At 43.2% G+C, this 14078-nt stretch overlaps 1 protein-coding gene across 1 annotated transcript; it reads right to left on the bottom strand.

Moving 5' to 3' along the window:
• Positions 1-1570: 1570 nt before the first annotated feature.
• Positions 1571-13609, bottom strand: PAFAH1B1 (platelet activating factor acetylhydrolase 1b regulatory subunit 1). Its single transcript, XM_015646540.2, has 10 exons — positions 13401-13609; positions 12908-12992; positions 11351-11425; positions 10286-10492; positions 9799-9967; positions 8843-8945; positions 7909-8137; positions 6415-6516; positions 5652-5808; positions 1571-5093 (listed from the first exon to the last, which is right to left on the bottom strand). Exons 1-10 carry the CDS (start codon positions 13430-13432, stop codon positions 5020-5022), a joined length of 1233 nt encoding a protein of 410 aa, XP_015502026.1. The 5' UTR covers positions 13433-13609; the 3' UTR covers positions 1571-5019.
• Positions 13610-14078: the final 469 nt, after the last annotated feature.

Below are 14078 nucleotides of genomic sequence, written 5' to 3'. Positions count from 1 at the left end.
CACTGGAGCCACCACTCCTGTGAGTAGGAGCAGGGGTGAGACAACAGCATCAGCTGACCTGGAGGCTTTGAAACCTGTAAATCAGTACCAGAGTCACAACCCTAGCCCAGAGGGGGCAGGACCCACAACCTCTGCTGTCAGAATCCATTTGTGCTCAGGGACAGGAGTCACTTTGCCCTCTTAACCCAGGGGAGGTGTGGAAGCAGGGATACAGCCTTGGGGATGCTGTACCCATGTGAAATGAAGCTGAAGGACACAAGTCCTGGCTACTGAGGCTCCACAGCTAAGCAGCTCCAAGGGCAATGCAGGCTGGTAAATAACTGCATTTACCAACATCTGTCTGAACCTCACTATCTCTTTCAGGTTCTGGGGGTTCTTATTACTCTGTTCACAAGTTCTTAAACAAAAGTATAAAAACTGATTCAAATGGGCACGTCCACTGAAAAATCAGTGCCCAGCAGTGCTGTATTGGGACTGGAGAGAGCTGATCCAAACCAATTTCGCACCTACAGAGCTGCTGCCAGTGCAGCACTTGCTGCACAAGCAACAATTACTGAGCTAAGGAGGGAGATTAAATTTAACTGTTCTTGGCAATTCACACCTGAACCTGCCTTTTGCTCCCTGTGACAAACTCACTGCTTATGGACATAAAAGGCTTTCCTTTCAACCCTCACCCCAAAATCCACCTCTGTGCCACCCTGTCAGCTGCTATGGGATAGCCCATGCACACATTGGCTCTGGCAGAGTTCAGATTCAGGTTTTTTTCCTAAATGCAAGTGGGTCTCCTCCAAATGTCCATCCCATGTCTTTCCCCACTGCAACATACCACCCCCACCAGCTGCTCCCACTAGACCTCAGCTGGTGGGAGTGCCCTTTCATTCTTTCCCCACATCAAGCTCATGAGTACATCTGAGCACATCTGTGCTCTGCCATTATGAAGATGTGCCCATTCCAGTTCACTGACCCATCTCTAAACAGTACCAGAGACAATTAGGGCCAAATCACAGGAAGAAATTAAACAAAAGCACAGACAGGCACAATACCCTATTAGCAGAACAGATGTTGCCAGAACCACCCAGTGCCTTCAGCTTTCCAGGTACCCAGCTCCCCCGTGCTGCCTCAAAGCGGAGAGCGGTTACTGCGAGGATCCACAAACACGCTTGGCCACCGCCCTCAACAGCTCCAGCACTGAGCAAGGAGCAGTGAAAGGCGGCTCCTGTACAGACAGAGGGTCAAGATAAGGGGAAAATCCAACCAAACCACACCCACCAAGGGCTGGCCTGTGCCAGGTGCAGGCACAAGGCTCTCCTGCCCACCTGTGAGACCAGCTTAGCCCACCAGAACATTTCCTGCAGCATTTCATTGCACCAGAGCAACCAACAAAACCTCTCACTACTCCAGCTGCTATGAACCAGCTCAAAAAACCACCTCCTGTAGCCTCAGGTGAGCACAAGTTAAATTAAAAACAGAGCAAGGGCAAAGCAGGTGGGAGCAAAATCTGAGGGTGAAACACCAATAGCTTTTTGCAAAATAGTTTTAATTCTTGCATCCAAGGAAACAAAACCACATCTAGTTTTATATGCATTTAATAGTTTACCAATTGGTACAATAAGATTTTTTTAATATGCAGAAAACATGAATAAATTTTGTTTTACACAGTCTGAGAGCAACAAATCTTACTGTAAAACACAGAGCAGTATTATATACATTCCTTTACCGATTTTGTTTTGTGTCAATAGCTTCAATTAACTCCTACAGCCTGGGAACTGTTCTCTCCAATTGCAACCTCTAACAGCACTCGAACAAACATCTGACATTTGCCTTCACGTCGATGTCGGGATCGACTCTAAAGCGTGAGGATTTTGCTAACTTCTCTTCAGAATGAACTCGGGGAAGCCTGAGGGACAGGCAGGACAGGAAAGCAGCTACTTATATGACACAGTGGAAAGATAAAAAGGCCAGTTAATGCCAGTTGTGACTTGCAAATCCAACGCGACCCCCCCCACTCCCCCCCGTCCATCCCACCCCTCTACGCACGTGCTCTTGCTACAGGACTCTCGGTATTGATTTAATACACGGACGTTATATACAGCTGGACACAACAGCTCACTCCAAGGGCGCTTTTCCTTCACTCAACTCAGCATTTGCAATATTCAAATCATTAAAGGATTACCAAGCCACCACTGTCTACGAAAACAAAATATTTTTCCCTTTAAACAGCTCTCAGGGGAGTCACGAGCTGTCTAGGAGTGATTTCTCAGGCAGTTCACATGGACAGGAAGAGGCAGAGGAGAGGCAGGGACCCCATGCCCACAGTCCCCACTCACTACCACAACCAAGGGTTGTTTTCCTTTCCTCAGTGCCCTGGGCACACATTGGTCACACCACACACAAAAGCAGGATGGGTTTGTTTCACCTTCTAAAGTGCAAGATGGTACAAAACATCAACTTCTAGCTTCTACCTAAACCACAAAAGTGTTGCACTTTCTGGCCTGTGTGGCATGGCCCAGGCTAGGCTAAGCCAGGGATCTGCAGTGGCTCTGGTAACAGGCCAGAGCTGGGTCCTGACACATGCTGCCAGCTTTAGTCAGCAAATGCCAAAGCACCAGTGAACCTCTCGCCCCCTCGGAAGCATTTAGTCCATTATCAACGCAGTAACCTCACTGTTGCAGTTCTGATCACAGCAAAGGCACAGCAAAAGCTGACAGTAACAGTGGGGCCAGTTCCACAGCACGTCCCACAGTGTCCCACTCACTCCCATGCCTGTGGTGTGGCTCCCCTCCAACCAGGGCTTCAGCTTTGGTCCAGTGGGGACCATCCCTGAGATCATTCCCTGCTGCCCCAGAAGGCTCACTCTGCACAGCAGCAGTGTTGAGCCTCACACAGCAGTGACGTTGCTGCCAGCACTGGGCCTGGGTGTCCTGGTAAATGCTTCTTTGCTACAGGGAAAAAATGCAGTAGACAACTTCCACATCACAGGTACCTTTAATTTCTCATTCAGGTTTGAGTTATGTACATGAGGGTGGTTTGCTTTAGACTTAAATAAAGTTTCTAGGTCCTACCAGGAATTAAACAGATGTTATTACTTTCCAGTTGAAGATGCATGGAGGGATTTAAGATGCACTACTTCTGTATCTGGAATTCTCCAATAGGACAAAAAGCAGCAAATTTTTCCAGTCCAAGCAGCTAACAAACAAAACAGACTTTATTAGTGCATGCTTATGTAGCAACACACACTGAAAATGACAGAAATCACTGGATTTAGAGATTAGCCTGGATCTTAAACTGGCTCTGAAAACCCCCACATCAGAACTCCACTTTCTCCACTGCTTCCCAGAGGATCCCACACCCCAATCCAGCTCTGCCCACAGAACAACGGGTCCTTCTGGGCTGACTGTGGGAGTTTCCCCCTCACCAGTGCAGTGTGTTCGCCCTCCAACCCACCCTATGCTGGTCAGAGACTCTCAGCTTTAAAAGGGACATTTTAAAAGCCATGGATTAAACCAAAGAAATAAAATAAAGCACAAATTCATCTGTTAAAACATCAGTCTTGTACTTCATTGTATTGTCAATTTTCAAGCTGATTTTTAAAAAGACCTGGTTAGTTTGATAAGTATTATAATTCTTGGTTATCCACAATGGAATCTGTCACAAAAATGCTGATTAAAATAATAATTTATAATATTTTCACTCATTTCAGATCAAAATATCTAACTTTAGGGATATGCAAATTAAAAATTGTGTACACCAAACAACATAAATACTAATAAGTGAGCTGGGCTGGTTTTGCTGATAGGATTTGGGTTTGGTTTTAATGTTTAGCGTAATTCCCACAGATGGGTGTGGGCTTTGTTCATGGCATCTTTCTTTTAGAAGCCTGCATGGATCTGACCTGCCATTGTCAGCTGATTCTCAAGATACTTAGTGCTTCCTTTAAAGCATTTCAGTGCTGCAGCCCAAGGTTTTTCTCCACCTGCAAACCCCAGGATGTTTTTACTGGAGCCACATTGCCAAGGTGAGGACCACCTCATTGTCCAAGGAGGCACTAAGGAAACCAAGAAACTTTTGTATACCCCCAATTTCCTGCCAGTGAATGAGGGAAGTGTCCTTTGTTCCTGCTGTGTAATAGGAATTGCACATCTCTAACAAACATGGAAAGCAAACAGCAAGTTGGACCATGGCAGTCTTTTGGGAGAGGAAGCTCTACTGGAAACTGGATCACTAAACTCTAGTGGGATGGACAACTCCTCCTGGAAGTTCGTCTAGCATAATAAAAAAACCAAACAAAAAACCATTTAAACTTAGTTTAACAGCACAGCTTAACCATTGAATGACCAAATAAAAAATAAATACATTTATCACATCAGCTGCAACTAAGATTTGTTGTCTTATTTCAGGTTTACAGTCAGTTCTATAAATATACCAACCCTTGCGCGATAGGAGGCCAAAACAAGTGTTTTCTGTTGATTTGGCAAATGTTTCATGACAAATATTCCAGAGTTTAATTAATTTCCATTAATTACATATAAGGTTCAGAAGATTCTGAATGCAGCCTTATTATCTAGTATTCTTAGAGAAGATTTATTAAGCACACTTAAGTGATGTTACATAGATACACATTTCTGAAAGAGCCCTACAAAACTTTTCCCAAATGAGGTCACCAACTCAGGCACCAACAGACAGCAGAAAGAAAAACAGGTATAATTATCCGACATAACGACACTGTCAACTATTCAGTTAAGTGCCCTATTCCAATCATCCCACTTCTGCCTTCTCAGGTCTGATGTGACCAATGCCAGCCCATGTTCTTAAACCTATGGTACTTCTAGACAACGTATGTAAATTTACAGTATACAATTTGGATTCACCATGCATGAATACTTTGTGTGTAACATTTAATAAGCTCAATCTACATCCAGAATAATTTACATGAAAGGACAATATTTATTTAAACAGAGCTCAATGGGTAACCATGGTATCTGAGTGCATCCAGAGGAAAAGGGGTCACTGTGAACTCCATCAGCGGCACTCCCACACTTTTACTGTTTGATCTACACTCCCAGTCACCACGTACGGGGCTGTCTTGTGGAAATCTGCCAGGAGACAAAAGCTCGCATTACCAATGAACCCAGAACTTCAGCATTTCCTACTCTCACTGAATGCCACTGCTTTTTCAAAACAATTCTACCAGCTCAAAGGCTAAATTTCAAAGCTTCTGGCTGTACTTTTGTAGCAAAATTGTATCAAGCTGTTAGCAAGATATGTAACACCAACCAGGAATGTCCAGGAATGCAAAGTAACTCTTCCCTGACTGTCGTGCACACCCTTCTTTTCCTTTTGCTGGGCAAGCACTGACCCTAGAGCCCTCCCCAGGTGCCGGCAGGCTCTAGTGACAGGTTCCATAACTCCCTGTCAGTTAACATCCTTATCCATGTGCAACACTGGCAGCAGAAGTGGAAAAATCCACCACGCTCCAACTCTACAACTCACATGGGTAGGGGGTTTGACTAGAAATAGGGAGTTAATTTCTAGTCCATTTCTTCTACACAGAGAGCACAGGGCGGCACTAGAGCCCCAAGGTGAAAGCCAGCCTAGTGCTGAGCTGCAGCCAGTGGGGAAGCAGCAGCTCTGGCATGGGGAGCAATACGTACCCAACGAGGTAACAAAGTGTTCGTGCGCGTTGAGGGTTTTCATGCATCGCTTGTTCTTGAAGTCCCAGACACGGAGAGTCTTGTCATCAGCACAGCTCAAAATAAACTTTCCCCCAGAATGGAACAGGACTCCACGTACCCAGTTATCATGGCCCACCTTGATGGGCACAAGGAGAGATCAGTCAGCAGGCTGAGAGCTGAGCAGCCCACACCTCACACTATGGCACACTGAGGGACGCCTGCCCGGCCCCACTGAACTCCTGAAACCTCTCTGATCTCACAGCTTATCTCCAGTTTCTATTATTACACCCCATCCGTTCTCCCAACAATGCAAGTTCCTGTACTTGAAGGCAAACAAACAGCAGTCCTCATGTGATCTGCACCAATTCTGCTCTCCACCCCCAGCACCACCACCCAGTCCAGCCAGAATCTGAGCTGGGAACAGCAGGCTATGGCCTGCAGGAAGTCCCACATGTGGCAACAACATGATACTTCACAAAAGACAAAATTCAGATCATCACCAGCATTTCTGAAAACAAACCAAGCTACTCATCACAGTACTGCATTCACACTATGGTTTTGGAGATAGCATTTCTTAGCAACAAGATCTGAACCACAGAAGCCATTAAAACTGTATTTCCAGCATTTGCATTATTATAACTCTGGCTTCTCTTGAAAACATGACAAGCAAGATAATACATTTCATTAAAACTAGTTATTCATATGCAGCTATGACTGCCAGGAAAAACACCAATGGACTTACAAGTGTCATAAGGCACATGCCAGTGCTAATATCCCACATCTTAATGGTCTTGTCTCTGGATCCAGACAGCAGAAAAGGCCCAGGCTTGCCACTCTTCTTAGTCTACAGAAAATTATGGTTAAGTTATGGTATACATAGAATGGAAGTGAGAAGAGGAGGAATGAAGCAGATCCCTTCCCAGTGATATTGCTTAGTACAAAAATCACATCATACAACAGCTTACAGCGAGTAAACCCACACTGACAAAGCTGGGTCACAGGCACTGGTACTAATGCTAGGAAAATTACACAATTTTTTAAAAGAAATGGTTGTTTGTCCTGCTCATTGTACAAGCCAAGCAACGCTTTGAATACACACTTGCCTACTGGAAGACATCCTCTGTTAACAGCAGATGCAGCTCAAGTGCCACATGTCAGGACAAACGAGGATACAGCTCACACACACCTTTGTGTTCACATTCTTCATAAAATGCAATGAAGCAAGGTTATGAATTTCTGAAAACCTCCTACTCTGAAGTGATCTGTGTGTGTGTCCGTGCACGGTGTGACCACCAGCCAAGCTGTCACCGGCCCCAGGCGTGCAGGGACAGTGCTCCCCTGCGGGCTGTGCCCGATCTCACCAGCAGGGGGCAGGGGAGGCACCACTGCAGAGCCTGCACGGCCGCAGGAAGGGACACATGGACTTCCGTTTTGATTACTGATAATTAAAAGATTATAAGGATCTTTTACAGATTCAAATAAAATTTGACTGAAATAACCTGTAAAAACCATCACTAGTCAAGTCCCCGTGTTCAGTGTGGCTACTTTTCCCCTGGGGTGTCTGTCCATCAGCCTTTGGAAGTGGAGAGCAAAACAGCAATGCCAGGTCAGGGATTTGACTAGAAACTGGGGTTAATTTCTAGTTCCTTCTTCTACAATTTAACATCCTTAGAACGAAATTTCTTCTGGCCTTTAGCAAGCCTTTCTTGAGGCTCAGTAGAAGAGGTATCTGTGATCACACAAACTAGGATTCATATTAGTTAAGGAACGCTTTCTCACATCAGTAGCTGTACAGTAAAACACAGCAGCTGGTGTTTGATTCCTTGGTGCACACTGCACCCAGGCAGCTTCATTCTGTGTTCTTGACTGACTCCTTCCCCACTCTACCTTCCAGTTGCTAAGCATCCATACAATCTTCACATTCTGCCAGAGAAGCTGCTTAACACATTTCTTTGCTGCAATACAAGACAGGGGGTCCCACTCTCACCCCTCCTTGAACAGAGCATCTCCCCAAAGTTCACTTTCACTACTGCAAAGATAGGTCCTAAACACAAAAGCTGGATCCTGGGAAGCCAAGACGGGGCTCAGCTGCACACCAAGATATTGGACAAAAGTAGTCATACACCTGCTGTAGCTGCCAGGCCCTCTGAGCCCAAAGCTCAGCGGCTGTAGTGCTACACAGAGCACGGACAAAGTTCTCCCAGTGCGCGCTTGTGTAACAGCCCGCGAATGTTACCTCTGATCCTGTAGCTTCTGATATGGTGGAGTAGGAGCTCTCAGGAGCCCAGGAAATGCACTCTACCACATGCTCGTGCTCTCGGAGCTCAGCTTTGCACTCCTTTGTCGCTACCACCCACACGCGCACCGTCTGGTCATTGGAGCAGCTGGCAATCAAGGTGCCATCCTGGTTGGGCCGCACCATGCGCACCCATTCTCTGTGCCCCGTGAAAGTCTTCACGCAGTAACTGTGCAAAAAACCACAGCATCACTCAAACACCGATGCAACAACCCACTGCACATGCCTTGGAAATCTGAGGACACTTAACATCTCAGTGGTCAAGATAAAATATTTTAGCACAGACATGTTTATCCTGGCAGATGATGGAGCACGCCATAAACAGTTTGTGGAATGGAAGCTGACATAAGAAAGCAGTGACAGCTAAGAGCTACCAAAACTTGTTAAGGTAAAAAGCAGGAAACTTAGGGGAAAATGAGGCTGACATTACTAGTTGCATTAAACAGGTATTTCAAGAACAGGTAGAGATTTAGAGGTCATTTAGGTATTAGAGAAACAACTGATAAATGAAACAAGCAAGAAGACAAAAAAAAAAGTCAGGACACACCTTGATCTGTGTCCAGAAAAGTAACAGATACACTCTTTAAACTCATGGTTAACCAGTGAATTTATTTCCTAATTGGTCATGAGCTAGAGATCTACACTCATAGCTTCCAGAAAGACAAAACCAGTTAGCTTTAATTGGTCAGTATTAACATCTAAACTCCTCTGCCTAATGATTGTGGCAGAATCCTTCAGTGAAGTACTCTAAACGGCGCATAATTTCTCAATTTAAATAGTGCCTGCTGACACTCAGATTCCTGTGTCCCATTTCTACACACAGTGGCTTCTCCTCGCTTTTGTTCTGGTGCTGTTTGCTCACAAGTGCACTTACCCTGTCTGGACTTCCCACATTTTGATAGTTTTATCCCTTGAGGCAGAAACTATATGATCTCCATTGGGCATGATGGCTACTGAAGAAACATTATGATCATGACCTAAAAACAAAATAAAACCTTTCTTAAGTGGCACTGGCAGGGTTTTCATAGAGCACACAGGACTTGCCATTTTATTTTATCTTGGTCAAGTAGCTACAGCAGCAGTGTGTGTTTTAATTAATCTTTACATGTAAACTTGAGGTTTTATGAAATAATCATCCACATTTTTAGAACCCACACAACCCAGACACTGAGCATCCTTAAAGGTGCTTTCTGTTTACTTGTGTGTATCTATGGGTGGGTGTCTATTTCTACATACCACTTCTAAAAGATGATCCTAAAAGCAAGAAAAAAGCTCTTACATAAGACTATAAAAAGCATTTGCTGTCAATATTAGAATCTTATAGCTGTGGTTGTTGTACTTTCTCATTTTTCCTATGGCTTTTCAAACCCAGTGCAAAGGCAGCATTCCCATGTGATCGAACACACGCAGCCAGACCCTGCATGGAGCAGCCACAACTCCTCTGGCACTGATTCCTCCCTTCCAGTAGCCCTGCATCTGGAACAGAGGGGGCTGAAGGAAGGAATCTTTCACTGATTTGAAGGCAGTTTTATCGTCTAGCAAGCATTTAATATTTAAAGATAAAATCCCTCTGAATCCCTCAGCACCATTATGTGGGATGCTTCCCACACCATCATGCACAGTAGATTTAAGATGCTATTTCATTCCATAAACACTGCTTGTATTTACAGAGCACTCAAAGCATCAAACTATATCCCCCCTTTTTCTTTTGGAAAATACTCTGGTCTATGACCCCTTTCCACATCAGCAGTTTTCCTGGATTTAAAAAAAAACAAAACAAAACCAACTCTTCACTTCACAGACTGCTAAATCAATCCCTTTATACCTTACCATGCATAGTTCTGATGCACTCAAAGCCCTGGAAATCCCATAGCTTAATGGTCATATCAGCAGAACAGGAGGCCAAGAGTTTGCCAGTGTGGTCAAAGGAAATATCTTGCACAGAGTCTGTGTGACCCTTCAGGGTGCGCTCAAAGTCTCCTGTCTCATAATCCCACACCTGACAAGGGAACAAACAACCTGTTAGCAGCAGCCCATTACTCTTTGTATTCTCCAGCCCCATATTTGCTCTCTGCAGGCCAGTCTGACATCTTGTTCAATAATTAATCAAGCAAGAGACAGACAGCCCTAAAAAGCTTAAAGAGACATTTATTTTTCTCTACTGCTATGTAATTTTGTTACTTACAAATTAACTGAATTAATGCATATTGAAAACTGCTTTTCAGCTAACTTTAAGCATTATAAACCCAGCAGGAGAACAAGTTTCACTGTATTGATGTCACCTATTCCACAGCCAGTGTCTGGAGCACACACATACCTTTATTGTGGCATCCTCTGAAGCAGAGACCATAACACTGAAAACTGGATGGAAAATGACTCGAGTGACAGGACTCCTGTGCCCACTCAATGCATACTTCTCTGGAGGACGAGGAATCCACTCCTTAGGGTCTCGTTTCTGACCAAGAGGTCCACCTGATGTAAATTCTTCTTTTGCTTCATTCAGCTTCGATTCTAATTCCATTACCTGAATGTATGAATTTTAAAGAGACTTTTCATTTCCAGTTTTATACAAGATCTAATTCACCTTCCTGCAGTAGTAATCCAAATAACAACTGACTCCAAAACTCAGAGTAAAGCAAAGACTGCATGGACCAAAACTGATTACCAACACTCAGTAGCACTGGTTTTAAAAATCAAACCTGAATTAAATCACTTATCGTTTATTCTTTAATAATTTATAGTTAATTCTTAATAATTTAATCATTAATAATTTAGTCTTTTCAAATTCCCAAGTATTTTCACAGGAAAAAAAAGTTCTACAAAAACCCCTTTACTCACACACTGTACAAATACATCTGAATTACCATCATGCCAAACTACCGAAGAAGATTGTGCTAACACAAAGGAATGCTACTGTGGCAGGAATTCTGTGTCCTGTTGGAGATAGCACACATATTAACCAACAACAGAAACACTGCAGGGCTAATAAACCCCCGCTGTATTAACCTGCACAAGGGATAGGACTTCATTGTTAACACACTGATTTTAGGGGATTTTTGCTTTTAATACACTCTTGAGCCACTGAAGCATGACTAAAAAGAGTTTTGTACTCTCCACTTGCAGCACAATTCCGCACTGGAATGCACTGGAGCTAATGGCTCCTTCCCTCTAGGGCCATGGCCAAAGACAACAGGCAGCACTGATTTTTCCTCTGTTCTAGTCCAGCCTGACCCTCTGCACACAGCAATTCCACCTCCCTACTCACCAACTGCCTCAAGGCACCTCTTGCCTCTCCAGCTTCAGGACTGTGCACGCCTGTTCAGTGCTGAATGCTTTCTGTGCTAACTTTTTATACATGTACATCCAGCAGATACCTACTTACCTTCTTTTGTAATCTTATAACAGATGTCCATTTTTTTTCCAGAAGTCCAGCATACTTCTTATCTAACTCTTCATTCTGAGAAGAAGCATTTAAAGAAAGAGGAAGAAAAGCAACACAGAAAAACAAACATCAGAGACGCAGAAGTAACTAAATGCTGCATTTTCTTTCCATGACAAAATTACAGTCTCATGCTACAATAATCCTAAATGGGATGAAGATAACAAACATCAGAAAATAACCATGCCACAGCTTACTCCATGGAAGATAAAAGCTCTGAGGACTGGCTAACTTGGTGAGAGACAGAAATTAATCTACTGCTATAGGGGGGCAATGGTAAAAGCTGGAGTTATCTGCATGAATAATCCATACAAAAATTAAATCTCTCTTTGTAGAGCTACACATCAATCCTTCCAATTTACTCAAATAATTTCAGCCTTTACCTTTTTTTTTCCATTTTAGTATAGCCCACTCTAATTCAGATTTTCTTGCATAAAAGTCGTGAAACTTTTAGCAACTGCATTTTCTCTTTCCCTCAGGACCATCTAACCTATTTAGATTGCTTTCCTAAGCTTTGGGAAGAGGAGGCTAAATTAGGTTGATAGATAAGGCAGATAGGGGAATAATATTAGAATTTTCAATTATAAGTATGGTATTTCGATTTGTCATTTCTACTTATTTATGCAATACTAGTAGCAAATTGGAGAAATTAAGTCAAACTTCAAGCATTTTGGAAAAAGAATAATGCAAGATATGTAATAAAAAGGCAAGGATTTATCCAGCACACAGAAGTTTACTACTCAATCCAGCTGTAGCCATATGAAATGCACACTTTCCTATGCTAATAGGTGGCAAAGTTAGAAATTATACCAAATCATCTGTGACAAAGGCAAATCAACACAATGCAGTTGCAAGAAATGACTGGTCTGAGTCACTGGCACCTGTACAGTCTAAGCAAACAGAGCTGCTTACCAAAGCTGGTCACACTGTCACAGAATCACGGACTGGTTTGGGCTGGAAGAGACCTTGAATCGCATTTTGTTCCACCCCCGTGCCAGAGGGGAACACCTTCCACTAGACCAGGCTGCTCCAAGTCTGTCCAATCTGGCCTTACTGGATGATGAACTTCTACCAACTGTTTCAGCCTGCCCTCCCTACTACATGGTTACCCAAGAGGTGTGCAACAGACTCAGGCAATGACTTAACTCCTGACCCAACTCAAATCTGAAAAGAATCTTCCAACATTGGCTCTTGTATGATAAAGCAGAGGACAAAAATAATTTGGTTTTGTCTTCTTGTTTCTCAAAGGTTCCCAGTGAAGTCAGCCTCCAAAGCTGCACAAATCTGGTCACAAATTTGCTTAGAAATGGCCAACTCACCCAATGATATTTTTCCCTTTTCTAGCAAGGCAATAAGCTGTGTGAGCTCATCACCTCCAGTTCTGAAACTGTCTGAGCTATCACGTAGGTAACAGACACACAGGTTCAGAACAGATGCAGATGCCATAAAACTGACAGACTTCTAAATTAAAATATAGATAAAAATCTTGTTTGAACTCACCACATCTAATTCAGCTTCCTTTTTAAAAACTGAATATGCCTCCTCGTAGCCATTGGAACGGAGGTAATCTGCTATCGCTCGATTTCTACAAAACAACATTTTAAATACAATTTAAGGAGTCAGAGAAAGATTGTCATCACAACATAGCACATTCTGATCAGATCCTTGTCTACATTCCAAGCAAAAAATTTCCAGAATTTACTCAAGATAAATGTAGAATTCACAAACTGCAGCTCATATTGCAATGGGCTTACTGGAAATTGAATAATCCATTTTTAAACCATCTTTGAAATTATATTTTTCATCATTTTCCAATTCTAGTTTCAAATACCAGCAGTTCTATCAAAACTAAAGAATAGAGAGATCCAAATCACAATACACAGTACTTAAAGGGCATGTGAACAGAGACACTCTAAGATCTATTTGGAAACAAATGCTAATAAATGAAGTTTAATGAAAATGCAACACAAACTTAAAAATAATAATCCCTTACAGTTCATCTCGTTGCCTTTGTGACAGCACCATCGTGGCTGAGATGTCAGGTTAACGTGATCAAGCAGTGGCTTCTCCTCAAGAGCTCAAGTCTTGGGAACCCAGGATCCACAATTCAGTCTGCCACAGTGGCTTAAATCACAAGTATTTCTCCAAATGTGAAATCCAATAGGAAATCCAGAGGCATTCAACACAGAAGATTCAATCCATCTACAAGGAAAGAGAGATCATTTGTTTCCTTGAAACAAGCATTCCTCAGGCAGCTTCCTTAAGATTTATCCAAACAGCTTCTTTAAAGACTCTGGCTCTAGCCCAGCATGGGGGCCTTGCAGCTTCAGTGCTACACAACTGTAGCAAACAAATGACTTTTCCCACCCCAGTACCACCACCTGAGGAAGGTCCAAAGAACCTCTGAGTAAGAGACAATACTTGTTTTCTTTTCAGTCACATGTTAATGTAGTTTACCTAGAGTTAATACTTCCTGTTGCCCACGCTTAGGGCACAGCAAATTTTTGAAGAGTCCTCCAATCTTATCTGAGTGGCACCATTAACATGGGAAGAGCTGCCATGGACCCATTACTGCAGATGGGCTCAGGCAGTGGAGTGGAGATCACAACACCTCTAGCAGTGCCAGCCAATTCAGGATATGGCTGAAATCCAACATGCTCGAGATAGTTCA

The sequence above is a fragment of the Parus major genome, chromosome 19 (genome assembly GCF_001522545.3).
Source record: "Parus major isolate Abel chromosome 19, Parus_major1.1, whole genome shotgun sequence".
Classification (NCBI taxonomy): domain Eukaryota; kingdom Metazoa; phylum Chordata; class Aves; order Passeriformes; family Paridae; genus Parus; species Parus major.
Note: the sequence above shows the minus strand (reverse complement) of the source record. Positions and strands in the feature narration are given on the sequence as shown.

Bases quoted from the DNA above. Each gene is read 5' to 3' on its own strand.
- PAFAH1B1 (XM_015646540.2), bottom strand. From the start codon at position 13,432: ATGGTGCTGTCACAAAGGCAACGAGATGAACT. The intron at 9,968-10,285 runs GTATGTGTGTGC...TTCCCTTGTCAG, and splicing joins CAGAGGATGCCACAATAAAG to GTGTGGGATTATGAGACAGG. The intron at 8,946-9,798 runs GTAAGGTATAAA...TTTTGTTTTTAG, and splicing joins GTGCATCAGAACTATGCATG to GTCATGATCATAATGTTTCT.